The sequence below is a fragment of the Xiphophorus maculatus genome, chromosome 12 (genome assembly GCF_002775205.1).
Source record: "Xiphophorus maculatus strain JP 163 A chromosome 12, X_maculatus-5.0-male, whole genome shotgun sequence".
In the NCBI taxonomy this organism is placed as follows: Eukaryota; Metazoa; Chordata; class Actinopteri; order Cyprinodontiformes; family Poeciliidae; genus Xiphophorus; species Xiphophorus maculatus.
In genome coordinates this window covers 10287402-10299406 of record NC_036454.1, presented here as the reverse complement: position 1 = coordinate 10299406, position 12005 = coordinate 10287402, and the positions used below count along the sequence as shown (strand labels likewise).

Genomic DNA, 12005 nt, shown 5'->3' with positions numbered 1-12005 from the left:
CAATACCCAATGTATCTCATCAGATTTTTGACCCGACCTGGTTAAAAATCAGGGTATACACACGTAGATGTGTTTTTTTCCCCCACATGATACACATTTCACACTCATTGATAAGTTAGGCAGGACTGCTGTGTGATTTCCTGAAGTTGCTGAACTGGTTCTGAAAGAAAAAGTGTCTGAAATTCACAGAGAAGCAGAGATGAACGAGTCAGCTCTACAAACAGCAGCTTAGATTTTCACTTTAGATTGTTGTGTTGTGCAAAGTCACACAATAACTAAAACATTAAAAGAGAAGTGAAAAAATGAATTAAATTTAAAAATTAGACAAAATAAGGTTGTCTTATTGTGCTTGGCAACTTTTTACTGCAAACATTTCTTATGTGGATCTCACTGAAATAAAATGTAATGCCCAACAATTGCTCTAGAATTCAAAAACAGAATGCATGAGTGTATATTAGCTTTTATGGTACTTTAGAGTTTATTTTATGAAAGAAAAAAGGATCAAAATGAGCTTTTTAAACAATATAGGCTTCCTGGGTTCCAACTTTACAGTGAATTAGCAACATTCAGAAAAAAAATTCATAGTACATTTCAAAGATTAGCAAAAATTTTGATGCAATTTAGCTGAATTTCTACATAAAAAACAAATATCTAATCTCTTTCGACGCTCTGCTCTTTGGACACTGGAGAGAAGAGCAGCTGGAGTTACATTCATGAGAAAAAGCGCAGTCTGACCTGCAAAACTGTGTTTCAATTTATCAGCCTTTGAGCGAGCAAAGGTCACCAGCAGACCATGGTTCAGATGAGTCACATCCAACTGATTCATTCCTTTTTTCAGGATGTTTTTTTTTTTTTAAAGATTGTCTTCAGAGAGCAACATGGGATTCCTGATGTTCATCCTGGTTTTTAAAGATGCTGGACACAACACATTTTCATCCTCTTCACACAGGAAGCTTCTGTTGGGCCCTTAATCTCCTCTTGCTTTTCTTTCTGAGAGACAAGCAGAAGTTAAGGTTTTTACAGAATATTTACACCAAAAAGCCCAAAATGCAGAAAGTGTTTTTTTTTTCTCTCTCTTTGTGAGTTGAAGTACAAAGTTCAGATATGTGCCTAACATGTGTTTAAGGAGGAGCCAACAAGATCAGCAACTCTGACAAACATCAAGTTGAGGCCCCTGAACACTCGTGTTGCAGCTTGTGTTGGATTTTTACCGTTGCGGTGGCGACGTCATGCATTTCCATAGAACGGTGTAGAGAGCGAGCAAAAAGACAATGAACACGGAGGCTGCGATTGCACCTAAAAACACAAATATGATGTGATTTAGGCATGACAAGCATAAGGTATCAATCAAGTATAGCACATTTTATAGCAAAAAGGCATTTCATAATGCAGCTTTGTAATCTTTTTAACTCGGTAAACTGGTTTCTTCATGCAGAAAATGTGTCACGACTCAATGCACTTATTTTTTTCTGACTAACAACACAATCACTTCAGCTTCCCTCTGACAAAAAATGTAAACACTGACATATCATTGTTTAATAATATTTTTTTTTCCATTTTTTCACAACTCAGGCTTTACTTTTGAATTATTCTTTCCACCTAAAACTACAGCAACATTTTCATCAACACAAACACATCACATTTCTTCACAAAAAATAAACCACCTCCCAGCATTTACATTTGTAATTTATTGAATAGAAATGCTCATTTATTGCAGGATTTGTGACAGGATGCTTAAAGACTAAATGAACAGACTTTCCATTAGCTTAGGGACATTTTAGAACAAAGAAATAATAAACCAAACACAAATTTCCATTCTTTTTGTGCCAAGTTTGCTTAGTGAACAAAGTATTTATAATAAAATGATATATTTCAGAGTGTTTGTCTGATAAGCTGTTCTTTTAAACTGCTGACACAAAGGTCGACAGTGAAACAGAAAAGCTGCTCACCAGGTATGATCCCGTTAGTCCTTGTTAAAGGATCCTCTGTGTTGGACGGATGAGTGGCAGCTGCACTGGAAACTTTAGGAAACCAAAACAGAGAAAAGTGAACAAAACACTGATAACAAAACAGAATTTTAAAACAGATGTACATGTTAATTGATGTGAGACTAAAGGGCAATGTCGGTAACATTTTCTAAATGTATATGTTATTATTCTGTTATTTTTGTGTTCAAGATCTGAAATTAAATTTTTGATTTTTTATTTTAATCTGGTTTTACAGATTTAGGCCCATCTTAGGGCAAAAATAATAAGCAAAAAAGTAAACACTTATCAGGATTCTTTTTAAGATGCACCTGTGCAGGCTAAATTAAATAAAAACGTTGTAACCAATGAAACATATCTTAAAATCAAAAAGGGGACTGTCAGTCACACTGTTGGCTTGCAGTCCTTTATGCCTGACAGGATGACGTAGGGCTCAACTGAATTTACCTGAAGCGGACTGACTGGATCTAATGTTTGTTTGGCACTGCTATCTGATCTAGGTGTAGCAATCTTAAAGCCCCTTTGTGTTTATTGACACCATCTGCTGTGAAAGACACCGTTGTACTCAACGTGCATGTAAATGCAGCATATAAAACACAAACAACCTATCTCTAACCAGTCAGCAGCTTACCATTTAAATTTAAAAGCTCTTCTCTTGGATTTGGGTCAACCATCTGAAATGCAGCAAAAATATTCTGCTTTGAGTAAACAAAACAGTAGGGCAGTGATTCCAGGCAGGACAGAGGCAATCACTGGTGGCAATGTTCTGCTCAACAGCACCTGCAGTCTCAATCAGAGATTTAAACTAAAAAGAGGGGGGGGGGAGAGAAATCACAAGAAAAATCAAAACAAGGAGCAGATCCCGCAGCTCACTTCAACAGCTGAAACTTGCTGCTGGAAATCAAACAATGTGAGGACATCAGAGCAACAACATGAGCCAAGATAAATATTACTTGATCGCATGCTCTCAGGTTTGCAAAAAAATACCGTGCAGCTTAGAAGAGCTACAACTTCTAAGCTGAATTCCCAAACTCTGCATGTTTTGGCACAAAATTCTGATCAGACACGGGTAAGTCGCTTATGAACCTCTTCTAGCTGCTCACCTTTGAGATGAAAGTTTGATGGTCAATGGCCGAGCTTTTGTTTTCCACCTTTATCCACATTTCAGAGCTACAAGTTCAAACTGCTGAACTGCTCGTTGCTTTCTTCAGTTCAGCTGCGATCTTCAACTCGTGTTTGGTGATGCATTCACGGACCTCGTTCAAACTCGCATTTTACAATACTTCATAAAGACTAAATTGCGGAAACTTCAAGCTAAAACCCATTACCTGTAGTGGTTTAAAACAACACATTAGGACATGCAGTTGGATATTTTACCTATGTCCATAATTTTTATTTTAAATCTGCGCTGAGGGGAAGATGGACTTCATTCATTTGGCACAAAGAATTCATACAAATATTCAGAATTTAAAAAAAATACTAAGACTGATAAACAATGAGGAATAATAAAACTTTTAAAAAGAATAATTTCTTGGTTAAATGAGATTTTTTTTCTTTTAATACAAAACGTCTTGTTTGCTTCTCTCTTAAATATTGCTAACCAAATTTTAGAGCTTACCAAAAGTATTTATGTATAAAACCTTGGTAGAGGAGATTTTCATTACATTTACTTGAATTTTACTACCAAATAAGAGTCAACCGTTTTCTTTATTCACATTAGTTAAATTTTAGGGGCACATTTTTATTTTTCATAAATATGGGGGAGTTGAGAAACGCACTTATTTATTTTTTTCATTTTTTAGAGAAATGTTTTATTTGCACTGGATTGTCTGGATGAATAGACAAAAGAAAAAAATATCTAAATTGAGCTAATTGGATCCTCTAATCTCTTAAATAAAAGCTTTTAAGCCACTTGTTTAAATAAAAATTAATAGGCAACATTCCAATAAATTAAAACGTGTCTCCTCTTTTAAAGCACCTGCATTTGTAAACTGCTCGTTCTTTAATTTCTTCCTTTACAATTCATTTCTCACAGTAAATTAGTAGGTTCTACATCAAGGATCAGGACAGAATGGCTCCACAAATTTGGCCTGACTTTCTGCAATTGTGGATAAATATATTTAATGCTTTTACAAATGAGAAGAAGGGACACAACAGGCATTTTGATTTTTATCTGCGCATGAATAAATGCTCTGTAAAGAATCCAAACAAGCTCATGATGCAATAAACTAGTACCAATAAAGACAGAAAATGACAGGTGATCATCTGATTTTAAAAGTGAAGCTCACATTTGGATCAAAACATTTAATGCAAACTGTTTAAACCACACTGTTCCAACACAGCGGCCACTGGACCGGAGCTTACAGCATAACACCAGAAAAACGTTTTCAAAAGACTAAGTCAAAGATCTGGAAAAACAAAACAAGGAACTCACTGGACAAGCCTCTCGTCAACCTTAGTCAAAAGTAAAGCTTATCAAAGTTTAATCAAGTGTCCGTTGTGAGAAACATTTTGAGCTTTTCTCTGCACTGCAAAAGAGACACACAGCAACAGTCTGCAGATATTGCACCAAAGTTTACACTGTAAAAGCAGAAAGAGCAACAGATGGCACACCAAGCTTCTCAACACACAGAAACACACAGGCACTCAGAATCTACACAGACTGCAGCTGTATGTTGGATCACAAATGTACACAATGAGAGCAGAGAAACATCTGAAACACAGATCTGAAGGCAGAGGTTCATCAGAAATCCTTTTTCTACTCAATTCAACATAAATATGAAGCAAACGATGCTCGCTGTAAGTGAAAGTCAGAAGTGGGGTGACTAAAGCCCACCCAGACAGGTGTGGGCTCCTGTGGGGGCGATCCGTGTTTCGAGAGGACCAAAAGACGAGTGCAGCTTTTTCTGAGCGGGCCAAACTCTGTTCAGGTGACGTGTATATTTTGGATATCAGAATGATTAACATGCTTAGAGATTTTTAATATATTTGACACCAAATCTTCTACTCCTCTTCAGCTTTAAGTCTCATCACACAATACAATCAGCCAAGGCAGGAATGTTGAAGACTTCATTTAACATCAGACAGACAAAGGCAATAAAGCAACTAAATGTAGCAATGCAAAGATGCTTAAAATTTTACATAAAAGTCTGCAAAGTTATGATATCGTGTCCTTCAGAGTCTAATTGAGATTATAGCACATAAAGATAGCGCCCCCTGTTGGACATATATGCTTCTAGCTACAAGGAACCCAGTTTTGACATGTTGAATATATGAGATTGTCAGTTGCTTTGATGCAAAAGCACACACGTGGTTAATACTCTGTCAATAAGTTTAAGAGATCAAGATATTAAGTTTAGATTCAACCTGAATAACATTAAATAGTTTGAAGACGTTCTAACGACACACCGGCAGTACTTAATGTCACGCTAAAATATTCTCAGCTGGTCAGAGTCGCCACACGGATGTTTCACCTTTGATAAGGTCTGGAGCATGATTCAAAACTGTTACTTCCTCCCACTAAACGCCTTCAGTCCTTCAGCCCCCATCACATAGAGGTAGCGTTTAAAAGCGGCCACCGTTTTTCCTGCTCCCCATCTGGGATTGACACAGCGTCCTGGTGGAGAGTGCCTCGCTGGTGCATGATGGGGGTTGTAGGAAAAGCAGAAAGAAAGAGAGACGCTTCCACAAGGACGAGGCGGCAGCATCACATGATTTCACAGCAGGAGTTCTGTTTCCGTGCCTGCAAAGGTAGCAAAGACCACAACGCTCACTGTAGCAGCAGCATGAATCCAGTTTAATGTTGCAGGAGAATCCGCCATATTTACAGTCTTGTAGAAGGCTTTAGACTGGTTTCCCAAATGCTCCGACTTTGACACGAGATCATCCAGTTTCTCTCCTCTTTCCAGCAGACTCTCCATGGTGTTGTGCTGCAGAGGACAAAATGTTGTCATGAAATAGTGCAGCACAAAGATTTGTATTCAAAGCTATCAAAAAGTCACGTAAATGAGGAGATCCTATTTAAAAATATAACACCTGGAAATCCATACTGAAACACAACAGATGTAAGCGAAACTTTGAAATTAGTTCCCTGCTTGTTTTGACATCTGGATTAAAATAAATCTGCTCTTTCCTTTATTAGTTGCTGTCTGGTTCAGATAGTAACTTTACTAAGTTACAGTTTCAGGGTGGATTGATGCTCTTCAGCAGACATAATTTTCATAATCCATTCAGGACCTTCAAATTTGACACAGATTCACCAGTCCCACGTTTTTTTAATATATATATATACTTAAAAAAAAGCTGGTAAGCATTTAAATACTGACAGATGATGATCAAAAGTATTTAAAAACAGTTTTTTGTGAAAGCAAGTCAAAGCTTGTATTAATCACTATTCTAAATATTTCTTCAAGGATTTAATTTAATTTGTTCTTAATCAGTTTGAGTTGGTACAGCTGAGGATGCACTGGATGTTTCCTATCTTAATTCAGCTGAAGCATAAAGGACAGACTCATCGGTCTAATTACAGCACACAAACAGACTGTCCGGAAGGAAGTGGCAGTCTCCATTAAACTTCATTATGGGAACAACAATTCAGCTTCTCAGTTTGCATTGCTGACATTGCAAGGCTTAGATAGTCAATACATATTTAATGTCTAATTACAAAAAATACATCAACACCCATTTCATATTAATTTGGAATCACTGTGAAGAGGTTTACCAAAATGATCTTTGTCTCGTCCAGCTCCGCTTGTACTTTGGTCATGGCGTCTGCTTCCCTGGGGTTCTGAGGAAGAACATTTGGAGCGAAACCAGCCGTCAGCTTTAACATGACTGTCTTAAAATGCTGCAAAATGATTCAATTTGTCTTTTAAAGGGACACTTATTTAGCTGTGCAAAAAAAGTTTATCAACATTCTTATTAGCAGATGTTAAAACAAGTGACTCAAGAAGAAATCATCATTTTAATATATTAGGATATTCAAACAGGTTTTGACATGTTTGAATAATTACCTGGTATTTCGAAAGGTGAATGTCCAGACCTTTGTAGCTTACAGTGTCAGGATTACCAGACGGCCAGTCTATACTGTCCACTTGCCTGGAAAACTCTTCTAATACCTACACACCACAAGATGTTTTAAAGAAATACAATAGAAAGCAAAATGATACCAAATTGCTTTGTTTTCATCCCCACCTTGTCGAGCAGAGTGAAGCAGACCCTCTGTGGGTATTCAGAGTCTGAGATCACCACAGCACTCAGGTTGTCGTTTCTCACATACACATGGCAAAGATACTCTGCAAATATATTTTAATAAATGCAGTTCAATTAACTCAAGAGAAATTTAATAGATAATCTTCATTCTTCTTTTGGCAACTTCAAAGACTTTTGAAACTTAAAAAGGAAAAGAGAAAAAAACAACAACAGAGTTTCCTTATAGCTGGACTCTGAAAGCCCGCCTCCTTTATGAGTCATTAACATGCAACTCAGGACAGGGGGAAAAAAAGGAATGTAAACAGGAAACTGAGTAAAAGATTGCGGAAATAAATGGCGGAATATTAAACAAGGAAATGTTTGACGGTTTTCTAATAAAAATAAATGCAATGAAAATAGAAAACAAATTAAAACTCTGCTTTGTTTTCATTTGCACATTCAAAGTCTATAATATAAATCACATCAGCAAAATAAGATCACGCAATTTGGAAATGTCACAAACTGCAAACTAATATAAGGTAATATAGATGAATTTACCATCAGAATCGGTCTTACCTTGCTCTTTGACTGAGGCACGGGTTCCGACAGATGTTCGCTCCGCAATCAAGGCACTGGTGAAGGTCATGAACTCCTGAACACTAAAAGTGCAAAAGATGATTTTATTGCTCATGGAAAAACAGTAAATTATTGTAGAAAAACCCCCAACAACTTTACAAGAAATTTACAGAATAGACCGGTACAAACTCTGCAAGAACAGACCTGGAAGGACAAATAAGCATCACTGGTTTGAAAGTCCTTACAGTTGGAACCTGAATTTATTAAATGGAAGAAATTTTCTGCATGTGGGGGTGAGTCTGATATCTAAGTTATGGATACGCTGCAGTGCGAGGGACCTATAAGGAATTATCAGGACTTTTGCACTTGAGTTCTTAAAATTAAATTTTAAATTTCGTTGTTCTTGTGACAATGACTGTAAAGATTTATCTTATCTATCTTGAAATCTCCAGATTGGAGAGAGCATTGTACAACAACAATGCGCTTCCAACTCTAATTTATCTGGAGACAAAGTAAATTTTAATGAAAGTGAGAAGTAGAAGTATGTTATTTAATGTTTTTAAAGAACCCACTCAAGTTTTTATGGATGAAATTGTTTGTTCTGAAGTAGAATTTACCTAAAATACGTAAACATACCTACGTATATTGGATTTAAAAATATATATATTTATAAATATCTACAAAATAAATGCTATAAGAGACGTTCCATAAACGGTAATTGTTTGGGACAAGCCTGTAATAAGCGGTCAGTAAGGCTCACCTGGAGCGTTGAAAGAAGCTGAAGGAGGACAGGTCATAGGCCGCTTTGAGCAGGTTGGCTTTGGTCGCTCCTTTATAGAGGACGCTGAGGCTGTAGAGCTTCATGACGCCGCTGGATCAGGTCTGGTAAGAGGACACGGTGGTCTACACACGACACAAGCAGGATCACATGAGAGTATTTTATCTTTTAGCCAGCTCAGCGTCTGGAGACCAGTTAAACCACAAGCGAAAGTAGCCTCCGTGCTGACAGATGGAAGGGTGTTTAAGGTCTGCTACGTTTACCGCTGTAACTGACAGAAAGTCACGTAGACTTTTGTTGACACAAATAATCATTAAGTTAACTTCATAAACATTTTTTATTGAAATACTGAAACTAATTAGCCACAGATGCTATATGTTGTGAGGCCCGAGCTAACTTACCGGGACAAAACAGTAGCAAAACCCCCTCAGTTTCCGTCAAAACAACACAACCGACTGAAGGAACATCGACTAAAACTCTCAAATATGTAGGAAAAATAAACTGTCACTAAATCACAACGCAATTTTATTTATCTCAGTAGTGAAATTAGAACTTCATTAGTCAGACACTCCTATCAGAGAGTTGACTCGGTGGAAACAAACGCGTCGCGGTTTCTTCTTCCCCTTTGAGCTTAGGAGTGGATCACAATTACAGATGAAAGCGACACCTGCTGGACAGGAGTATGCAGCGCAGAACAAAATAAAGGAAAAGGAGAAAAGAAAATAGTGAAGAAACCAAAAGAAAAGAAAGTTTAGCTTTAAATAAAATTCAAAAGTCCTGTCAAAATAAAATTTCAATTCTTCTGTGTTGTCAAAGAACTAAAGATTGGTTTGATTTTTATAAACTAATTTATTAGCACTTTAGTGATGCATATTAAAATTCAGGTCAAATCAACCCATTCATAGATGAAAGTTCTCAATTATTTGAAGTAAAAAGAATTTCCGCATAATGCTAGGGAATTTGGAAACCAGCTCATTCATTTGAAATTATTACATTTATAATACTATTTGTATTATAACATCACTTTTGCTCTAAGCAAACTCTTGAAAAGGTTTACACTATCAACATATTTTGTACATTTTTAATGATATTTTAATCTCAAATAATTTGTCAACGTTGCTTTGAAACATTTATATTATATTGAGCAGAAATAAGAATTTAAATAAGAATTAAAGATTGTTTTATTTATTAGTATTTTCAGGATATATGAACATAACTTTAAGCAAAGGTATAAAAACACCTGTCCCACATGGAGATTGAATTATTTTGACGCCATGTAAAAAGATCTGTAAGTAGCAGCAAAGTTGGTATTTTACTGTTTTTGCAGGTCTATTTATTCTAATGTTTTTTTTCCCTTTCTTTATAGTGAAAAATTACAGTAAGCAGTCATGATGGAAAATGCACTTAATCTAATGTGTTATTGTTTGCTTTGTTAAAGACTAACAACAGATGCCACCTCAAAGTTTCTCTACTACACTGCCATCTCCTGGATTCAGTTGGTCTTCACTGTATTATTTAGTATAATTTTGAGAGACGTACATTTGGGCCTATGGCAAACTAGTCAAAATATTTGTATAAATGTTTAAAATTGGGCAAACAAATCAATAATAAATTAATCTTTAAATAAAATCCCCATGCACCAAGTCCTGAATTTTCTGTTCTGTGCCTGCATACTCTTTCTTCTGCATCATGATCTTCAATATAAAGAGTGAGAAAACTGCTATTAGTATATGTAAGTGTTGTTGTATTGTTAAAAGATTAGATAAATTTTTTTGAGGCATTTAAAGCCAAATGTAAGGAGGTACTTTATGATCTTTTTTCACATAAGGTCAGAAGATGGTGGAATATTTTCACCATTTTTACTCATCATTTTACTTTCACATTGACCTTCTTGAAACGTTTTGAAGTGACCTTCAGTATCATTTTCAAAAATAATAGTCAAAGTCAAAAGAAAAAAATTATTTTGACTTTGGGTGTTTATCTATTTTGAGTCCAGGAAAATGCTTTATCATTTGTTGAGCTTCTGAACTCTCTGACCTTTGAGACATTCAGGCATTATATGTCTTTGGAACTCAAGGGATAAACCAGCATTGTGTCTGACTGTAGATACTTTACTAATAACCTTTAGCAAATACATAATTAAACCAAGAAACCCAAAGCTAACATACTTTTACAGAGATTAAATTGTGTTTGAGTTCAAAGATATTTTAGATTAAAAAAAAAATCTTTGAGATTTTCTGTCAGGTCTTTGTTGGTATACTACTTTTTTATAGATCTTACTCTTCTTTTGTTTTCAACTTATGAATTGTTAAGAAATGGTGCACATTTATAGGTGCAATGACTGAGTAGAAACTAATAAACAAGTCTAAATTCATAAGACATTCAGCATATGTTAAGAGCCTTTGAGCAAGATCACTGTAAGAGCTGAAATAAAAGGCAGCTCAAACATAAGGAAACTGAAGCTAGCTAAAAACCATTGCACAATGTTGTATTAAATGTATAAATCATTGCATTCTTTTATTTCAGTATTACTAATTTATGTAGTTAAATTAATTTATTATATTGGAGCTAAGAACTTAGTTGTTTTTTTTTCAGTCAACCAGCTGTTTTTTAAACCAAAACATGGATCCTTCAATTGATGTTGCCTCTGGAAATCTTGCTCCATTTAACAATTTCCTCCTGGCCACTTAACTTGGGGTAAGTAAGTGTTTTTCATGTCACAAGAGTGCCTGTCAGTGATTTCCCTGGCAACGGTGGAAATCGTTAAGACTTCGGGTGCATCTGTTGGATCACCTACAGCAGAAAGGTTGTGTGTTTCCAAGAACTGGTGCTAGTTTTGATAAGAAACTAGAGCAACGCAATCAGTGAGGAGTGCAGCCACGAACGGGAGGTTTGCTTGTTATCTTGTTTTTTTGGTTCATATATTTATTTTTCATCAAGCCTGTAATATCTGTGGAATAAGGGGCCTGCTTTACATTTCTTTTTTTTTAACTGAGAGCTGTGGCACTTTCAGAATGTAAATCAAGATTGAAGAAAGAAGAATAGGACTTATTTTTTAGGCCATGTAGCCTGCTTAGATTTGTTTTTTTACTTACTTGAGCGTATTTTTATACATGTCCGACACCTTCTAGAAGGGATGCTTGAAGGAAAATCCTTTCCTTTTTGCATGTAACATCTGCAAGAATGGAGGAGAATACATGAGCCTTTTTTCATGCCTACTTTCCAAGCGATTTTTTTTGACTGACAAGTCAGAAATGTAAATGTTTAACATGTAAAGCTTCCAGGCTGGACACATAGTTCTGAAAATGCTGGGCCTACGTCTCATTAAAAATTAAGGGATCCTTTTTTATTTTTTATTTTTTATTTAACATTTTATGCACGGACTCCAAGGCAAAACATCACCTGTGGCAGAAATTTGGGAAAGTTCCAACTCCAACGGCAGAACGCTGATGGTTGGCAGAAGAGTCAGGATTTAA

The 12005-nt window shown here is 35.9% G+C and overlaps 1 protein-coding gene across 1 annotated transcript; it reads right to left on the bottom strand.

The window, feature by feature from the left end:
* Positions 1-4141: 4141 nt before the first annotated feature.
* Positions 4142-9147, bottom strand: ykt6 (YKT6 v-SNARE homolog). The gene is made up of 8 exons (XM_005798398.2): positions 8931-9147; positions 8512-8654; positions 7752-7834; positions 7179-7279; positions 6998-7102; positions 6706-6771; positions 5813-5914; positions 4142-5727 (listed from the first exon to the last, which is right to left on the bottom strand). The coding sequence occupies exons 2-8, from the start codon at positions 8613-8615 to the stop codon at positions 5692-5694; spliced, it is 597 nt and encodes a 198-aa protein (XP_005798455.1). The 5' UTR covers positions 8616-8654; positions 8931-9147; the 3' UTR covers positions 4142-5691.
* Positions 9148-12005: the final 2858 nt, after the last annotated feature.